This window comes from Balaenoptera ricei, chromosome 7 (assembly GCF_028023285.1).
Source record: "Balaenoptera ricei isolate mBalRic1 chromosome 7, mBalRic1.hap2, whole genome shotgun sequence".
Classification (NCBI taxonomy): Eukaryota; Metazoa; Chordata; class Mammalia; order Artiodactyla; family Balaenopteridae; genus Balaenoptera; species Balaenoptera ricei.
The window spans coordinates 70,571,659-70,593,087 of NC_082645.1; the positions used below are offsets into that span (position 1 = coordinate 70,571,659).

At 39.3% G+C, this 21,429-nt stretch overlaps 1 protein-coding gene across 1 annotated transcript in view; it reads right to left on the minus strand.

Moving 5' to 3' along the window:
• Positions 1–18,859, minus strand: part of FRZB (frizzled related protein) — a 33,044-nt gene extending 14,185 nt beyond the window's left edge. The window contains exons 1-2 of the mRNA XM_059928281.1: positions 17,754–18,859; positions 10,730–10,777 (exon numbers count right to left, since the gene is read on the minus strand). Of these exons, the coding sequence (XP_059784264.1) occupies positions 10,730–10,777; positions 17,754–18,534 (829 nt within the window). The 5' untranslated portion in view covers positions 18,535–18,859. The remainder of the gene's footprint in view (positions 1–10,729; positions 10,778–17,753) is intronic.
• Between the last annotated feature and the right edge of the window lie 2,570 nt (positions 18,860–21,429).

The following is a 21,429-nucleotide window of genomic DNA, read 5'->3' on the forward strand; positions in this document are numbered from 1 at the left end:
AAAAAAAATTTAGTTGGCAAGGAAAAGATGGGTGAAAGCCAGAGGGACACTCTAGGACTGCACAAGAAGAAAAAGGAGAGAGGGGTACTGATGTTGACAGCTTCTAAATCTGTTGCTGGGATGATGAGAGTTCATTCTGATGGCTTTTACTTTCTCATTGAAGGATGAAGTCATCAGCTGTGGGGAAGGAGAGGCTAAGAGAAGCAGGGTATGGAAGAGTAAGGAGAGAAGAGAAAGTATAAAACAGTTATTTTATTGAGTGGAAAGGCAAACTTTCTAGAGAAACAAGATAGGATTGCTAGGCAATGTTGATCATGTATTTGAATTTTGTCTTGAACTTAAAGTAAAACCAGTCACCCTACCTAAGTAATCTCCTCCAGCGTCAGGAGTTGAGAGTTTGCCAGGTGACTAAGGCAGAAGAAAAGATAGGCAAGGGAATTGAGGGTATTTTCAAGGGAATGATTATTACAATAGACCATGAAATCTCAGGTAGACAAGGAGGTTAAGGTTGAACAATAATAGTAAGTGGTATATGATGAATAGGTCGTCCCAGTGGAGTAACATTTTAGCAGTGATGATACTAAAGCAAATCTGCTGGAATGAAAAGAGATGGTAGGCAAAGAAGTGGATACTTGAAATTAAGATTACAGAGCTGGCACCACTGCTAAATGGCAAGGTACAGAATGCACCCATGGAAGTGGATGGCTGGGGTAGAACAAACAGGTTAGTGAAGTGAAGGAGTCAATGCACTAGATGGATGATCTACTTTATCATCAAAGTCATCAAAATGGCAACAGGGATGGGTGCCATTATGGAACATGTACAGATAGAGCTTAGTGCAGGGTGGGCAATGTATCATTTGGCCTTCTGGAAGTCAGTTTCACTACCCTTCTAGAAAAAAAGAGATGGTGAAACATCCCTAGATGCCACCCCTAGGACCACCTTCCCTCTTCCCAAAATTACAAGTCATGAAATGGACACTGTATTGAAAATCTAGAGGATATTATTATTCCTGGTGCAGTAAAAAAAAAAAAACCAAAACAAACAAAAAAACAGAACCCTAATGTCCTGATCTCAATAATGAAGGAAAAATTTTAAAAAGAACAGCAATGCATCTCTTACAGAATCAGGAACCATGTTGATCTATACCACTAAGAAGATCTATACCACTCAGGCAGAGTCCAGGAAACACCATGGTTAAAAGGATGGACTTTTATTGTGAGACACAGCTGGGTTTGAATGTAGGCCCCATCTCTTACTATTTTTGTAACTTTTAATATCTAAAAGGTGGTATCTTGCAGAATAACTGAGAGAATTAAATGAGATAATACACATAAAACACCTTTCACAGTACCTAGCACACCACGGCCCATAAATGTCAGATTTATTTTTGTGCAAGATTCACTGGGAATCCTAATCCCTCATTTGTAAAGACCATTTAATGAGTAAGATAAGCAATATTTTCCCAAGGCTCCTTGCCACCTACAGAACTGTGGTGCCTACCAAAAGTAAGCAAAGCGATCAGATTTTTTTCAGTAGTGCCTGACTCTGCTATTTTGATTCAGGTACACCAAGCTCATTTCTTTCCTGATGTAGGAACTCCATTTGAACTATTATGTACACATCCAAAATTTGAAGGATCAAACTTAGCGAGCCAAAGTGATCATATATGTGGCCATTCTAATAAACATTAGTGCTAAAGAGTATGGCAAAATTAAGGGCACATGAGTTTAAATCCCATCTCTGTCCCTTCCTACTTTTGTGGCCTTGGGCAAGTTACAAAACCCATTTCTAAACTAAAGCTGGCTACCTCATAGGGTTATTGTAAGAATTTAAAGAGTAATTCACATAAAGAATTTGGCACAGAGCCTGGTACTTAATCACTCATTGGATGTTAACTAGTAGTAGTAGTAATATATAAGCAAACCAAAAAGATTGGAAGGAAGATACTTATGCAAATTCAAGAGCAGTTTATGAAACAGAAGAGATAATTTTCTAACAAAAAAATGATCTATATGTTTGAGGATAAAAATTTGCTAATTTTTTTCCTAGAGATAGAAACTTAATTTAGATTATTACATTTTGTTTTGGGGGAACTGTATAAAAAGAATAGAATTTAGAAATCATATTGGTATTATGCTCACACAAAGGCATACTATTTCACAATAAAATGATACACAGAACTAAATGGGTAAATCTCAAAAGCATTATACAAAAACAAAAGCAGCCAGTCACAAAAGAGTATGTACTGTATAATTCCACTTCCATGAAGCCGAAGAACAAACATTAATTTATGGTAATAAAAATCAGACCTATGCTCACCTCATGGTGGGGTAGGTGATTGACTTGGCACAAGGGAATTCTCAGGGGTGATGGAAATGTTCTTTATCTTGATCTGGGTGACAGCTACATGGGTATATACATTTGTCCAAAGTCAATGTGCCATAGACTTAAGAATTGTGCATTTTACTATAAGTACCATTGACATAAAAATTCATACTTATATGAATTCCTTTCATTTTTCCATAAATTAAAGTGTCATGACTTAGCAGCTATTCATTACGTGTTTAAAATAATATTTATTTCCTAAACATATACATTGGGCAAAGAATATCATATTAGATTCTATTTTGGATTAGAGCAGTATGTGGAAAATGCAATGAAGTTGATTGGTGAACTCAGGTAATATAATCAGGCTTTAAAAAGCAAAACTAACATTTGCTTAATCTAGCTCAAAAAACAAACCTCGAACATTGTAATAAAGGTCTCAATTCATAGTAATTTGCACTTTGTAAAAGGGAATTGCTTAAGATTGAGGGAACTAACACTATATTAATATGAAAAGGAAATTTAGTTTTATTCCTTTAGGATTTATGTCACTGGAAATTTTAAAATGAACTGTCTTTCAGAAGGTTTCTGGATCCACAAGTCATTCAGGATATACAAAATGTAGAGAACCAATGTGATATGCCTGTTTTCTCCTGTGAGATCTGAAGTGTTAGTTTTGTGATATATAAAAGAGGTCAATTAAGAGGGAATTCCCTGGCAGTCCAGTGGTTAGGACACTGCACTTTCACTGCCGAGGGCCCTGGTTCAATCCCTAGTCGGGGAAATAAGATCCCCACAAGCCACTCGGTGTGGCTAAAAAAAAAAAAAAAGGTCAATTAAGAGAAAAGCAAAGTGGGTCTTTCAGAACATCATGCATCCACTCAATGTCAACCACACAGAAAAGAGGTGGGAGAAAAGGGTAGTGCAGTCAACTGTTCATTCCTTCACTCCCTCCCTGTTCTTGGCATCAAGTATGCCTGGTGCAAGGGGTGGTCATTACATTTTTGATGAACGGTGGGTGGATGGACTAATAAGTTTATCGGTAGATGGACTATGAAGTTTCAGTACTGGGGCTCTGGGAGAACAATAGTGCCACATACTAAAACAAAAGTTGCAAGGAGTAAACTTTTAATGAAAAGAAAATTATTAAATCATGTAGTATTTGAAGTACAAATAGGCTGCCCAGGTAGAAGTGTTCACTGGAGGAGAAATGCGGAACTCTACCTGCAAGAGTGATCAGAGCTGTCACAAGAGTGATCATTAGGCCTATGTGGCTGAATGACTTCCAGCAGGAAGAACTCATTGCAAGGAGGAGCAGAGGCCAAGCACAGAAACTTGGGGAATGCCCATAGCTGTGGACAGGAGGAAAAGAGCTAGGACAATTTGGGTAGTAGCTCAGGGAGAAGAATACTTAGGAATAAGTATTAATCAAAAGTGTCCAGGGACTTCCTTGGTGGTGCAGTGGTTAAGAATCTGCCTGCCAATGCATGGGACATGGGTTCGATCCCTGGTCCAGGAAGATCCCACATGCCATGGAGCAACTGAGCCCATATGCCACAACTACTGAGCCTGCGCTCTAGAGCCCGTGAGCCACAACTACTGAAGCCCACGTGCCCTAGATCCTATGCGCGGCAACTACTGAGCCCACGCACCGCAACTGCTGAAGCCCACACCCTCTAGGGCCCGCATGCCACAACTACTGAGCCCATGTGCTGCAACTACTGAAGCCTTCGTTACCTAGAGCCCGTGTTCCGCAACAAGAGAAGCCACCGCAATGAGAAGCCTGTGTACCGCAATGAAGAGTAGCCCCAGCGCAACTAGAGAAAGCCTGCTTGCAGCAACAAAGACCCAACACAGCCAAAAAAAAAGCGTCCAATACTGGAAAGCAGTGAAAAAAGCATATATTTGTAAGCTACTATATAATTACAAAATACGATTTTTATCTATCCTAATTTTATTTTCAAATAAAAGGTAGAAGTTGCCACAAGTTAAGTCAGCCTCTATAGTCAGTATACATTTGCACCAAAGGAAAAAAAAACATTGGACTCCTTCCCAAAATTAGTAGAAGCCAAAGGGGAGGAAATAAATTTGGAGAAGGAAAGAGAGAGAATGGGTCTGTACTACCCAAGCTAGGCATTGGTCATCCCAATAAAGGGGGGGGGGGGTTGCCAGGGCAGGCCTGGCAGGTGCAGGCAATCAAGAATCACCAGTTACTCAGCTGCTCAGAGGAGTTTCTCAGAAGCAACTTTGAAAAAGGGTCAGGAAGGTGTTAGTGAAAACTGGGAGACTACCCAACTTAACACCAGCAGATATTACTCATGTTTCCCTAATTTGAAAATATATCAGATATGGGACTTCCCTGGCGGTCCAGTGGTTAAGACTTCGCCTTCCAACGCAGGGGGTGCAGGTTCGATCCCTGGTCGGGGAGCTAGGATCCTATGTGCCTCGCGGCCAGAAAACCAAAACGTAAAACAGAAGCAATATTGTAACAAATTCAATAAAGAGTTTAAAAATGGTCCACGTCAAAAAAAAAATCTTAAAAAAAAATTTTTTTAGAAAGAAAATATATCAGATATATATCAGAATTCAGCAGTCAATATGATCTGATTTTATCTTAAAAAAACAGACCCAGAATAACAGGTTAAGTAATTTGGTCATGCTTATACAGTTAATTAGTGTCAGAATTTACTAACTATATCACCTCTTTGGGGAAATTTGTATTTTTCAAATACAAAAGCTCATAAATTGGTCACCATCACCAAGTAGAAAACTGGAGTCGGGGGGGAGATTCTTTTTCAGAATTGTTTTAATAAACAACATATCTTTTCATTGCACCATTTGAATACCTGTCTTAATTTTCTGTGTTGATTTGACAGACGAAGTGACTCAGCAGAATAGAACTAAAATTGTTTTTCTCCATATTCCATGTTATGGAAACTAGAGAGAATGTACCCCTTATTATGATAGTGGATTTACAACAGCAAAACACACTCACAAACTGGAAGCTACTCAGACAGTCACTGTCTCCCAAAAAAGAAGACTGTTAGGCTTTGAGGCAAAGGATAAGTTAACCAGAGAGAAAGAATTTCATTTCCAAATTCCAGACAGAAACAGCTTGACACTTTTGAAAGAGGGGTTATGAGGGTTACAATGTTTTTGTGTCCTCCTCATTTCCTGCTTTGTCATAATCAACCTCAGCTGTTACATTACTCCAACGCACAAAATTCTGAGTGTGAACAAATTTTCTTTTCTTTTGGAACATGTGACTATGTCAGTGTGTTTCTTCACAAGCAAATGAGCTTGGTTTTGCCTCCCTGTTAATTTGTTTTCATCGCTCCCATTATACCAGGGGACAGGAAAACATTTATAAAAGAGAAACAGTAAACACTGAACCCTGGGACACTGTATTCATTCGAGGTAGTTTTACACATTGAACTATCTTTGTGTATGAATTTATAGTGTCATTAATGTCTTCTCTCTTTCACACACTGAAGTGCTATATTATTCTAACCATAAATTCTAGACAAATTGATAGCACATGCATGCGCTTGGCCTGAAATTTTGACTCACTAATTGTACTATATACTAATGAGTTTTTCGGTTTGTTTTCAGCAAACATGAACATAGCAGGAGTGATCCTTAAAATAGCACCACTACTGGGCACCAGTGATTTCCAGCTAATTTTATGACACTATAAGAACACTCAATTACATTAAAAAGGTAACAACATAATTCTAAATAAATCATTTTAATTCACTTGTGTTTTTTAAAAGATAAATGTTTGTTTGGTACACACTGCCTCATGTCAAATACTTGTCACTCTGATAAGATTCAGTGGAAATCAACAGTGAAAACTCTTCCAATCTAATGAAAATTGATGTTTCAAACTTATTTACAACTTAATAAAGATTCCACTTCCACATATAAGACACCTTACAAGGCAGTACATACAGACCCAAATCAGTGCACATTACTATTTCCAGAAAGTAAAAAAGAAGTATACAGTAACTAATTGTAGTTGTAATGTTCCTGCAGAAACAAATGCAGCATTAGTCATAGTAAAAAAACAAAACAAAACTAGAAACAGAGCAAACGTCCAGGAACATTAGAATGAATAAATGAAGTGCGGTATACTCATATGATAGAATACTATATAGCAATGAAAATTTAGAAGTTCTGCTATACACAGCATAATGAAGAACAAAGGAAGCCCCACACACGCACACACATATGCACACACACTATATATATATTAGGATTCCATTCATAAAAGTTGAAAATCAGGCAAAATTAATCTATGCTGTTAGAATTTCTGCTAGTGGTTACCTCTGGGAAGAAAGGTGGAAGTAGTGGTTTGGAAGAGGCACAAGGAAGTGTTTCTGGAGTGCTGGTAATGGTATACATCTTGATCTGTGCAGTGGTTACATACGAGTGTTTACTTTGTGAAAAGGCACTGGGCTGCATGCTTATGATTTGTGCCTTTTCTGCACGTATGCCATACTTCACTTAAGGGTTTATTTTATGGAAAGATGGAGTAAGTAGACTCCATCATGTATCTCCCACTGAACACAGTTATAAAACAGAACGCAAGATGTTGCTACTTAAGGACTCTGAAAAGTAAACAGTAGCAGGAAGTTTGAGGAGAAGCTCAGTACCATCAGACTGATAGTGGGTTCATCATTCTTTCCACCTCTGGTACCTCCCAGCCTGGTTTCAACACAGCCAGGAAGTAATCATCATGCAGAGAGTCCTCCAGGAAAAGCCCCCTGGTTCTGACTCAGGAAGTCAGAAAGGGTCTCCTAACACTCCATTCTCTTCTATCCCCATCTCTGAAGGAATCCTGGGACAGTGGTGGCAGCAACAGCTGCTGCAAGGGAGGTCCTTGGAAGCCTAAAATGACGATGGAGGGGAACCTTCCTTTCTGATTGGATGACATGTGGTGTCAAGAGACTGGGACAAACCCCCATTGCTTTGTCCTCCACCACTTGGCCCCTGATACAGAAGAAGTCACAGGAAGTATATCACAGAGTGGGATAAATAAAGCTCCAGCTTTCTGGCCAAAGGACAAAAAGGGGGAGCCCCCAAGGAACAGAAAAGTACTAAGGCAATCACAGAGAGGGAGGAGCTTGGGAAATGATCCCATAAAAATATTTATGAACTGCTGGGCTCACCCCGGGTATGTGTGAATCTGACACTAAACAGTATACTATAGACTTTGAAAACTCGACTATGGTATAAATCACAGCCTTGATCTCACACTGGCCACTGAGTAGTGTACACATGGGATAGATCTGAAAGGCACCACAAATGCCTTTGGAAGTGGAACTGATATTGAAATCACAACCCACAGAAGACTAGTCAGAATTTGCAGCCTAACCCAGTTAGGTAGACTGCTGCTAGAGCAAAAATATCACCATTCTCCATATGATTTTAAAGACCCAAAGTCTTAGAACATAATATTCAAAATGTCCAGAATCTAATAAAAAATTACTCCGCCCATGAGAACCAGGAAAATCTCAATCTGTATGGGAAAAAACAATCAGATGACACAAATGTTGAAATTATCCAACCATGATTTTAAGGCAGTTTTATAAAAATTCCCCAGAAAGTCATGGTGAACACCCTTGAAATGAAGGGAAAGATAGAAATTCTCAACAATGAAATTCAGGATATAATAAAGAACCAAGAGGAAATCTTAATTTTGAAAATTACAATAATGGAAATTTAAAAGTTCAGTGGATGGGCTCAACAGCAGAATGGAGAGGACTAAGGCAGGAGTCAGTAAACTTGAAGACAGGCCGATAGAAATTATCCAATGTAAAGAACAGAGGAAGGCTGGGAGGGAATGAACAGAGCCTCTGGGACCTGTGGGAAATATCAAAAGGTCTAAAATTCATACCATCATCAACTCTCAAGTAGAAGAGAATGTGGTATAAAATATTTTTTGAAGAAATAATTGCTGAAAGCTTCCCAAATCTGAGAAAAGGTATAAACTTATAGATACAAGAAACTCAATTAACCCTAAACAGGATAAACCCAAAGAAATCAATGTCCAGACATACTGTAATCAAACTGCTAAAAAGTAAAAACAAAGAAAACATTATTGAAAGCAACCAGAGAAATCTGATGCATTACTTACAGGAGAACAACGATCTGAATGACAACCAATGTCCCATGAGAAACACTGAGGACAGAAGTAAATGAAATAGCATTTCTTAAGGATTGAATGAACTGCCAACCCAGAATTCTATATCCAATGAAAATATCCTTCAGGAATGAATATGAGATGAATTTTTAGATGAAGGAAAACTGATAGAATCTGTTGCCACCAGAACTGCTCTAAAAGAAGCATAAAGGAAGTTCTTCAGACACAAGGGAAATGATACTAGAACATCAGGGAAGAAGGAAGAACAATAGAAATTATAAACATCTGTAGAAATACAGTAGGCTATTTTTCTCCTCTTGAGCTGTTTAAAACATATTTAATGTTTGAAAGAAACATGAATGGTTCAAAGAGAAAATACTACATTGTCTCATGGAAAGATAGATATATATATATCACACAGACACATACATGGGTGTGTCTGTGTGTGTGTGTACACACACATGCACATGAAACAGAGAGAGAGAGAGAATGAGAGAGAGATTCATTCAAATAATCCAAGAGAAAGCTAGGAAATTGGAAACAGGAATGAAAAAGAGAGGGAACAAACATAAAACAAATAAAATAGTGGCTCTAAATACAAAGATATTAATAATTACAACAGATGTAAATGATCTAAATATACTAATCAAAAGACAAAGGTTGACAGAATGGATAGAAAACCAACACCAACAAAAAAAACCAACTATATGATGTCTAGAAGAAATTTATTTAAAACATAATGATGTAGGTAAGTTAAAAGTAAAAGGATAGAAAAAGATACACATTGCAAACACTAATCAAAAGAAAACTGGAGGAGCTACATTAACATAAAACAAAATAGACTTCAGAGAAAAGAAAATTACCAGAGATAAAGAGGAACATTACATCATGAAAAGGGTCAATTCACCAATAAGACATAAAAATATTAAATGTGTACACACCAAATAATATCACCTTTGACTTCATGGAACAAAACTGACAGAACTGAAAAAAGAAACAGAAAAATCCACAATATTTGGAGACTTAAACATTTCTCTCACAGTGATTGATAGATGTAGTAGATAGAAAACCAGCAAGAATATAAAAGAACTAAAAAAAAGTATCAATCAATAAATCTAATTGACATTTAAAGAACATTCCACCCAGTAACACCAGAATATATATTTCCAAAGTACACATGAAACATTCACCAGGATAGACCATATCCTGGGTCATGTAATAAATCTTAACAAATTTAAAAGATTAAAATCATACAAATTATATTCTTTCACCATAATGGAATTAGAATAAAAAATTAATAGCATAAGAAGAACAGAAAAACCTCCAAACAGCACCAAATTTAACAACACAATCCTAAGTAAGGCATGAGTCACAGAGGTAATCTCAAGGGAAATTATAAAACATTCTGAACTGAAGAAAAATCAAAATAAAACCTATCAAAATTTGCAGGATGCAACTAAAGCCATTCTTAGATGCAGAGCACCTAGAACTCTTAAGTATTGCTAGTGCAAAATTGAACAGTCATTTTGGAAACAGTTTGGCAGTTGTTTTATGAAGTTAAACATACCTTTATCATTTAGCCCAGTAATCATATTCCTAGATATTTACCCTAGAGAAATGAAAGCTTACATTTACACAAAAACCTATACACAAATGTTTATAATAGCTCTGTCTATGATAGCCAAAAAGTGGAAACACCCCAAATATCCTTCAAGACATAAATGGATAAACAAATGGTAATACATCCAAGTAATAAAATATTCAGCAGCAAAATGGAATGGACTATTGATACATGCAAAAACTTAGATGAATCTCAAAGGCATTTTGTGTGTGAGAGAAGCCAATGTCCAAAGGTTACATACTCTTATCATCCCACATACGGCAATCTCAAAAAGACAAAAGTATAGCAATGAAGAACAGATAAGGGATTGCCAGTGGTTAGGGTGGGAGAAGCTCAAGGGAACTGGGGTTTTCTTGTTTGTTTGTTTTGAGGTTATGGAACTGTTACGTATACTGACTGTGGTGGTAGTTACACAAATCTAAACATGCATTAAAATTCATAGACCTATACACAAAAACAAAAGATCAAATTTTACCATGTTAATTTAAAAACTAAAATTAATACAAATAAATATTTTTATAAGTTTACTTTGAAAATATAAGACACAAACTTCCCCAAATAAGTTTTGAATATCTAGGTAACATCAAGACTAATCTGACCACAAAAGAAAACCAGGAAGATAGTGATATACTCACCACTGCTTGCCCCTCTACAGTTTCCATTACTAGAATCCATAGGAAAATCTGAAAGGAGGTGATAGAATAAAGTAAGAATCATAACATATTCATTATTATTTCAAGAATTCCCATATTAAAATCTAATTCAGTCACAAGTTGATTTGGGTAAGAACCCAGGTGTCTCAAGGAAATTGATTCTTGTTAGTGTTGTGAGGTTGACACACTATCATTTGTAGGTCAAATAAGGACATGATGTATCCTTTCATGTGATTGAAAGTTGATATACTCTTTTGAATCTTCATCAACTGTGCATACTATTTCAGTATGTAATAAACAAAGTTTCTGAGTTTCACAAAAACTTCCTGTAACTTTAAAGCCCATGAATATATTAGGTATTCACCCAACACATTTCTTGATGGCTAAAAGAACTAAATACACCTCTTCGATAAATAGATGTATCACACTTCACTGGCATACATTTTAATTCTTAGTGCTTAAGGAAAGCATGCAGAAAGCATTCTTGTGCTTCGTGTTAACTGCAGACTAAACAGTTCGTTAGCTGAAAGGAAGCCTACCATCCAGGGACTACTCAAGCCAATGCAATTAACAGACACAGTAATAATTGGAAAGTGCCATCGACTCTTTTCATGATCCCCAGATCCCGGAAAATGATAAAATGATAAATGGTAATGAAAATGGTAATTATGTAAAATTCTTCTTTGTTCTAGTTTAGAAATCAGCCTCTAATGAATAACACTGAGTGCCCCAGCAAAGCACTATGCTGCACCTAATTATATGTTCTTACTGACACTTCAACTCAGTACACTTACACGAGCATTTTCCACTTGTATTAACACTTTATGTTAAATGAGTTTAATGCCTCTGTTTATCCTAATAGAAAATAATGTTCTTCCTCTGTCCTTTTTCTTCACAGGTCATATCATGAATAAATTAAACAAGAAGGGATAATACCATTTTAGAACAATAATACCCAAAATTACAACTAATGAATTACTTTCCCAGGCTTAGTAATCATTAGCTGGTATTTTAAAAGTTATATCCTAGGGAGTTTCCTGGTGGCCTAGCGGTTAGGATTCTGGACTTTCACTGCTGTGGCCAGGGTTCAATCCCTGGTCGGGGAACTGAGATCCCGCAAGCCTGAGGTGTGGCCAAAAAAATTAATAAAAAATAAGAAAAAAAGCTATATCCTAGGAAAGATGGCAGTCACCAAATAAAAATATAGATAATTAGGCAACAAATACTTGATTCTAAAATGTTTGGTTCCACTCAGGTCAGATTCTATGAATTCTATTCTTGAATAAGTCTAATAATCATGTGATAATATGCATATGATTTATACAAAGATGATCTCTCCATAAATTAAAAAAATATATTGATCCACATTTAAAATAATTGTTTAATGTCAAAAGATTGAAATAAAACTGAAAGATAAAATTCTTCTCTTGGAAAAAGAAAACCCCTTTGAAGCAGCTGAACCTCGGAGCTTGGTTTTCTTCTTTTACTCTTGTTCATAGGAAAATGTTTCTACACTTTTTAAAGTGCTTAGACATCAGTTGTTAGAATTATAAGAGAGAAAACCAAAGTTTTCTGATCAGAAATAATCCAAAAAAATGTTTTCAGAAAGTTAAACTTAGGAATTCTAACAAAATTATCCTAAATTAAAATAGCGGGTATTATTAGTAGGTTTTAATGCCCCAAGGATTTCAGGTAGGGGTCATAGAGGTTTCCAGGAGAAGAGTTCTAAACAAGAGCTGGAGGAGGAAAGGAGGGTTTTCCAAATAGAGACTAGCACATGCAAACGTCTGGGATGAGAAACCACAGGACTCATCAAAGGACCTGCAAGTCTTCCAGTGGGGCTAATAGAGTGGTGTAAGCAGAGAGAAAGGAAACTAGAGAGGTAAGAAGGCATGAGATCATGAAGACTAGAGGCAGATATCAAAGGATTTTAAACAACAGATTTGTACTTCAGAAAGATCACCCTGTTGGAATAGGGAGGCATCATACTGGAGGTCAGCAAGCCAATTATCATTCTAGTTCCATAATCCATGGAAGAAATGGTGAGGCCAAAACAAAGAAAGTACCATTAGGGAAGAAGGGGAGGGAACTGGATTCAGAGTAGATCTCATAGCACTTGATACCTATTGAATGTGGGGGATAAAGAAAAGGGTGGAAGCAAAGCTGACTCCCAGGCCTGGAGTATGGGTGTGGTGGTGTCTCTTAACAATATAGAAAATACTAGAAGAGAATAGGCGTATGAAGGTAAGGAGATGATGAGTTCAGTCTGGGGCCTGCAGAGACTGAGGGGCTCAGGGTTAGACAGGAGAGTCTGCAATGTATGTCTCCTGCTGTCTCAGAAGTTCAGAGAAGTACTTATCTCTTATCTCTTGGAATCCATTGTCCAGGACTGTCTTCTATTCTCTTAAGCCATATATAAATGGGCTTTTGAAATGCAATGACGAAAACTTGTTCCTTTAACTGAAATCTGATGGTCGAAAGACACAGATTCTCTGTACAGTTAGTATCACCTATTTCTTCATAAGAGAGGACGTATAGCTTAGAACAGGTCCTGGTTTGAATCTTCTTTCTATTAATAGCTTTATGGACTTGGTGCACTTAACTTCTCTAGATGCTTCAGCTTCCCTTTCTGCAGATAAGAGTAATAGTATTATACCTACTGTGCAGTTATTATGAGAATTAAATAAATTAATATGCATTGCCCACTTAGAACAGCACCTGGAACATACTAAGTGTTGTTAGTTCTTATTCTGTGGCCGCTAATGATTCCTGTTCCTCTTCCCAATCACATTAATGTTGATTTACCATTTATCATTCACTTCACATGAATATTTCTTTCTGTTCTTCACAATCCCAATGTTAAGGTCAGATGACTTGCTCAAGGTACAACATTAATGGCAAATCTGGGATTCCAACTAAGGGCCCATAACTTTTAAACTGGTGTTCTTTAAACTGAGGATATATAGCCAATTCTTCATCATTTAAAACTCTATATGGTGGTTCTTGGTCTCCTCTTTTGATACACCTAGTAGGAGGAGAAAGGACAAATATAACTTAGTCATTTTTGCTATTTATAGCAAACAACTATTTAGAATTTTGTGGGAATAAGATAAAAGTGAGTTACTGAAATACAATTTGGAAACTACATGAGATTCCATTACCACTAATAATTGTGTTAGCTATAAGTAGAATTTAATATCACCGCATTCTAAAATACTCTTCCCTACCCCATCCAGAGTGCCTTTCAATATTTTACATGATGAAGAAGCTTTAGAATCATGTTTTCTCTCTAGTCTTAATCTAAAATGTCCATTTCTCCTTTCCATTCCATTTTTCTCCTCATATCACACTAAATAATTCTCCCTTCTTGGTATTTGGCCCCTCAAATATTTGTAGAACAGGGCTAAAGAAAAGGCTGCCTGTTCCCCAGAAAGTGGAGAAATGATTAAACAGCAGTGCATGCATGTGAAAGTTGGCACAGCTCTGCCAGGCGAGAGAGGGCTGGGAGAAATGTGCTGGGCAAGAGCTGGGGTGACAACAAAAAGCAGCAATGACTGAGGAGCGATTATAAAGCCCTTGGCATGGCAAACCAGGAGGCTGTATAAACACCAGTTAACTATCAGACCATAAATTTTCTTAAACACTCAACGTCTACATTTCTCAGATAAACTATTTGTAACTAACAGACATCCATCAGACTCATTCTTTATACCTATTGCTCCCAAAGGGATTTGTTCTTGAGCCTGAGGTCCAGGTCCATTTGTGTACAATGAAATACTAAGTTTATATTCAGGAGAAATAAGATCCGCTTTCCCAGTTAGTTCTCAGTGTGAAGCTTGTTTCCCAGAGTTGAACTGATAAAAGTTCTAGGCCGTACCTACATTTACCAACAGACCATGTTTGTCCAAAAAAACAAACAAAAAATCAATTTGAATAACAATGATAATAATGGTAAAATAGCAATAGCAACAGCAGCAATTTGTTGAGGACCTACTATGTACCAGACGTCCATGGGGTGTAGGCAGTATGTCCCCATGTTACATATTAGAAAACTTTGAATTGGAGTGGTTATATCATTTCCCTATAGTAACAGTTGGTATGAGGCCAGAGTCAAGATTCAATACCTACCCAGTCTGCCCCATTCCAAGCACATACCCTTTACTCACTATACGATATTAAAGATTTGACTAATGTCTTAATTAACTGGCTGAATGACTAAATTGAACTGAATTCTCAGATAAAGCAGGTGTACATGCAGTCTCAACTCTCTAGTAAATATAAAATGTGGAAAAAGAATAAATTTCATGTGAATTTCTTGGTAATAATCAGGAAGATATGATCTTTTCTTTATAAAAATATGTTTGCCCCTAATATTTCAAAACAAAAAGTAGTTTGAAGCAATATTTCATTTCAATAAGATTTTGCTTTGTAAAATGTCCTTAAGCTTGTTGGTGGAGTCATAATGTACTACAAGGGAACAGATCTGTGTGAATGGTAGGATTTGAAAATCCTCTTGACATTGAAGGAACGTAAAAGGTGGTTCCATTTTGTTCAGGGAGACCTCATTTTTATATTCTGCTAGATTCTAGGCATAAGACATAGGAACTCTGTTTATACCTAGAGGAAGGAAAAAAAAAAACCCTGCTTTGTGAACTACCATATCCCACTGAACCAAGGAGCATATTGCATCGTAAATTAAACTGGCCACATGTGGTAGTTCCTAAGTAATTCCAGGTGCCTGACAGTTTGACCCAGGATAGGGAATGTAATTTTCAGCAAGCTGGCCTTGGAATCCACCATTCCATTCCCCTTCCCCACCTCCCCTTCAGCTCCCTCCTGCCACCACAGTCTCTGATTCACACTGAGGGTTATGGTAAAGGGAAGGGGAAGGGAGACCATCACTAAAATACAGTTCCAACTGCCACCTACCCCTACTTCTTTTTCTAGCAAGGATGCTGTCAGCAAAGCACATTATGGCATTTTAAAGCAGCTTAGCAATCAGGTTCCATGGACTGACAAATTGTTTCCATGCATGTCCTATTTGAGGGCTTCAATGAGGCAATTGTTCTACATTTGGTCCACGATGATAGGTAACTTAAGGGACACTTAAGGAAACTGCTTTCCATTCATATTGACCATGGCTTTTGAGAGCCATTAACCTTGCCAAACCTCTCTCATTTGAGGTGCATCTCTTAAGAGAGGTTTCAGAGCAAGAAGAGGAATGTATTTCAGTGTGAACCGTGGCCACCTCGTTCCTAGCCCTTGGCCTGAGAAGAGCACCAGCATTTAACTAATCTAAGTGCCTGGCAGGCCAGGGCAGCAACTGAGCTCTCCTAGTGTCTGCACAGCTTGTAACGTTAATGAGTACAAAAGCTCAAGAGTGCTCTTTTAGACCAAAGATTAATAAGAAATACATTTCTTTTTGATTAATTTAAACAACCAGTCGTTGGTTCGTCATTAAAATCAAGATGACAATAGGGGTAGTCAAAGGTGATAAACTGAGGCGACCATCAAAAAGCTCTTGAAATCTTTCTGTTTAGTTTGGTTTTGCAGCTATTTGTACAAGTACTTTTCCCCTCCCCACTCACTGTATGTTAAGTGGGTCAACGCAATGTGCACAGAAAGCAATTTTTCCAAATCAATTCCCGGACCACCAAGAACTATTTTACCTAGAAATGGACTAAGGACATGAGCTTAGGCTGAGCAACTTGAGAGGCAGAAGAAAAAGTTGATGCCCCAAAAATGAACAGAGAAGGAGGTATAAAGACATCACATCTAAGGGCAGAGTTGATCCGGGGAGGGTGTGAAAGAGGACCAATCATAAAAGATTGGGTTTATATTTAAAGTATATGAAGGGTGAAATTTTCGAGTTTTGGGTAGTTGGGAGGAATGATTTTGAGTTAGAATTAAATGGACCATAATGAACTAGGTTTAGCTGGGGTCTTAAGAGTTATGACTGCCCTAATTAGACCAAACACTAGTGAGAAAACAACTTGTGATCGATTCCATTTACTGTAGAACTGCAATAAAGTTTTACAGTAGGGAAAGATTGAAATGAACCGGTGCTTGATGCACACAGAGAAAGAGCATAAAATAAAGTATCGAAGACAAATTATTTGCAGAGCTTAAGAGTGGGATAAGGGGTGAGATTAAAAATAACATTACATGAGTGTATGATGATAACACGCCTTAAATATAACTCCTTTCATCCATATGTCATTTACAAAATGACTTGAAGGCATGTGGGAATGTGAAAGGAGCCCAGCAATTTCACTCCGCCAGCTCTGTGGCTGCAGGCAGTCTCAGGAGCTAATTAGCAGTGCATGGCAATGTTTCCCAGCTATGTCAGTCTGGAATGGAAGAACAATTTATCTCATTGAAAGGAAGGGGAAATTTAAGGTGAAGGTAATTGCTCAAACTGGATGTTGAGCAAACACATACCACTAACATCTGTGGGTTGGAGTAAGGTTACTGGAATTATCTTGGCATTTTTAACGATTAGAAGAAAACAGTTCTTCAGCTCTCTGTTTTCACCATACAATCTTGACAAGTAGCTAAACACGAGGAATATAGAAAACTGATGACTGAGAATGCAAGAGAATCAGGCAAGAAAGTTAAGTGATTCTAAACAAATTAAGAAAGTAAGAAAAAAGCATCACTCTAGGAGATGTGGTTACTTGGACATGGAAAGAAGAAGTGAAGGGGCAGTGTTGAGTAGAAGTGTAATGGGAGTGGAAGGAACTGAGTGTTTTAGAAAGACAGATCGCCTATTGGAATAGAGTGCATCCATTTGGAAGGGTGATGAGGTGAGCGAGAAAAAGGCATGGTGCTCGATAGAGCAGTAATTGAGAGAGACATTAAGAGAAGTGATCCAGAGAGAAGAGACACAAATCAGAGAGTAAAGGCGAGTAACAAGGACTCCAGGAAGTGAGCGGCTGGAGGACACGCTTGGGCCGGGGGTTGGGGGGGGGGGGTGGTGCGCAGGTTGTGCAGTGTCAGGACTCACCGGCTCCGTCTGCAGTGACGATGGCCTCGGGAGAGATGCACACGCCGCGGTCATAAACCGGCAGCTCCTCACAGGCCAGGCTTTCCGGCCACGAGTGGCGGTACTTGATGAGGATGGGCTCGCAGCCCTGCCGGGCCCGCTCGCACACAGACTTGCAGGGCTTGATGGGCTCGTGCTGGAAGTCAATGGTGCAGATGGGCGCGTACATGGCGCAGAGGAAGAAGAGCAGATCCGGGCTGCAGTGGGTGCCCAGTAGACCTTCGAACTGCTCGATGGCCAGGATGGCGTTGGCCTGGGTGCTGTGGTGCAGGTGGTTGGGCATCTTGGTCATGTTCCAGGGCAGGGACTTGCACAGCGGGATGCGGACGGGCTCACAGGCTGCCGCCCGAGCTCCGGGCACGCGGAGCAGGCAGAGCGCAGCCAGGGCGAGCAGCCCGGCCCGCAGCAGCAGCATCCCTCCCGGGCTGCCGCAGACCATGATCCCGGCGGGACGGGGCAGGGTGCAGCAGTGCCGAGGACGCCAAGAGGCCCGCTCCGCCGTCTCCTCCTCCCCCCCTGGAAGTGGACACAATGATCTGGGAACTTCTCCTCCCCCGGCAATCTCACAGCTTCCTTGGATCAAATTCCCCCAATGGGGTACCACGAGCTTCGCCGAGCTCCAGCCGCCGCCGCCCCTGCCGCTCCTGCAGCTCTCTGCTCTTTCCCGACGTCTAAACCTTCTGGGGCCGCAGCATCTATTTATTCCTCGCTCCCTCTGGCAGAAGCATCGGACTTCGCACATGAATCAGATGAGAGGAAAACAAGAGGAAGCGAGGGAGAAATGAAAACAAAAGTAGAATTCAGCTGAGGTAGTTGGAGCTCTGGGGTGTCACCTCCCCTGGATTACAAAAAGGTGCTAAAAGAAGCATGAAATTCTCCCAAGTGAGGAGGAGGACCGGAGGGGGGTTGGGGAAGGGGGCAACCAGAGGGCAAAGACTCCTAATGCGGGAGGAGGGTGCAGGAAGAGTTTGCAAGTCTTGCAGGCTGAGCAGAAGATCCAATTTTTGGTGTGAGCTGCGGCCAGCCAGCCGCAGGCAGGAGGGGACCAGCAGGAGGAGCCTCGACGGGAGGTCTATGGCTGCGACCCTCTGCTCTTCGCTTTCCTACCTACCGACCCGACAGGCAGCTCCGCCCCGGTGCAGTCCCAGCCCTCCAGCCCTCGCTCCCCTTCCCGGGAAGGGAGTGAGGGGTCCGGAGAGAGGTCTGTGGGTTGGAGGCGAAGGAAAGGGAAGCCTGACGAAGCAGTGAGGATGCGAGAACCCAAGACAGAGCGGACTTGAGACGACCACCTCTTCCCCACCCACACACGGGGGAGCACCCCCTCAGCGCCCCCAACCCCCGGCTCCAAAGGAGAGCCCCCGGCCTCTCACTGAAGAGCCCACCCCAAATCCCCACGAAGGAGCGCCCCCAGTTCCCCACTTGGGAACCCACCCGAGTCCTACGCTCCCTGGAGATATTTCCTTTAAGCAAATTATAGCCTCACCTCTGTGATCACCGGCTCTGCAGAAAGTCAGACCTGAGGGGGAAAGACTTAAGCAACGTCACTCAATGTCCAAGTCGCAGGAAGCAGGGACCCCTGCAGCGGTGTTGGAGCCTTATCAACCCAGAGCTCCTGACTACAGAGGTCTGCATTTTGAATAGCTAGGTGGAGGGAAATCGCCTTTCATAAAAGGAGAAGAAACACTATATAATTACAAATAGGCCACCAGAAGCAAGATACGGGTGGGTTTTGTTGTTGTTGTTGTTGTTGTTGTTATTTTGTTTTTCCTTTGCCCTGCAGAATTAAAACTTTTGAGTTTTGCTTTTTAAGTTTCAAACTGAAAACTGCTTTAAAGTACTTGGGCATTTTTTTTTCTCGATTTTACTCACTAAAATAAAATGGCATTTATTAACTCTTCTCACCAATAATTTCACCTAACACTTGAGAGATGTGTAGGAAAATTACACCACACTGGTAATGATAATGATGATAATGACAACAATAAAACCCTTTTCATCCAAATGAGCTCAATCTAGAAAAGAAAATGGAAAACAGATCCCCTCCTGGTCTGCTCCTTCCACTAATGAGCCGCCCCTTTTCCTCCCTCTCCCCCTTCCTCCCTTTTCAGGGCAAATTGTAAATGAATGACCTGCAGAGGCACTCCTACCCTGCCCTTTCAATGGGAAATCACTGAGCAAAAGGATTGCAGAATGTCAGAAAACACAGCCTTCATTGAGAAGAGAAGGAAACAAACCCTAAAACAAAACAGGAAGTCACCTTTGCTCTGCATCACTGAAACATTTCGCTGCTTTAATCCAGCCATTTCTCACAGTCAATAATAAGCAGACAAAAGATGCTTCCACTTTAGAGAACCAAGTGAGATGGTTTCCATTCCCCAGCATTGACTCGACAGCACTTATAAAATGTCAGTGCTAACCTGAGTTTATGGAATTTTATCTCTAAAATGACCATAAACAGCCATTTGGGACTGCAGTAAATTATTTCAGAAGGAAGTTTCTTCCACTTAGGAGAAAAGAAAAAACAACAGATGGCAGATAGGGAGTCATTTAAGTGAGTATACCAACTTTGCCTGGTCTACAATTATTTAGTGTCATTTAACAAAAGAAAGCCAAAAATTATATAAATGAATTAGATGAAAAATGATTTAGGAAGTAAAATTTAGGGGAAAAAACAAATATAAAAACAGTTAATAATAGAGCCTTTGGGGGGCTCTGTAAAGAAAATGTAGGTGGAATTTTCAATAAACTAGAAGGAAGAAGTGAGGAGTAGATATAATAGATTGTTTGATAAATATATTTTCCTGTTCATCTTAAATCTTAACAGCATGAGGGGAAAAAAATGAGCCAGTTGTTTTAATGGTTCTACAATTATCTGAAATAAAGTGTGTTTGCCTTCCCCTGCACATAAGTCAAATATCCCCTTTGTCTAACATGTACCCTCACAACTTTTCTCTAATCCAAATTTCTCTTTATCAAAACCCAAAATAAATTTCACTGCCTCCCAGAAGCCTTTTTGGGTTTTGGGGTTTTTAAAATTTATTTCTTTATTGAACTATAGTTGATTTACAATGTTGTGTTAGTTTCTGGTATACAGCAAAGTGATACCGTCATATATATATATATTATTTTTCATATTCTTTTCCATTATGATTTATTACAGGATATTGAATATAGTTCCCAGTGCTATACAGTAGGACCTTGTTATTTATCCATGCTATATATAATAGTTTGCATCTGCTAATCCCAAACTTCCAGTCCATACCTCCCGCAAGCCCCCTCCCCTTGGCAACAAGTCTGTTCACCATGTCTGTGAGTCTGTTTCTGTTTTGTAAATAAGTTCATTTGGGTCATATTTTAGATTCCACATATAAGTGATATCATATGGTATTTGTCCTTCTCTTTCTGACTTACTTCACTTAGTATGATAATATCTAGGTCTATCCATGTTGCTGCAAATGGCATTATTTCATTCTTTTGTATGGCTGAGTAGTATTCCATTGTATATATGTACCACGTCTTCTTTATTCACTCATCTGTTGATGAACATTTAGGTTGCTTCCATGTCTTGGCTATTGTAAATAGTGCTACTATAAACATAGGGGTTTGTGTATCTTTTCAAATTATAGGTTTTTTTTCC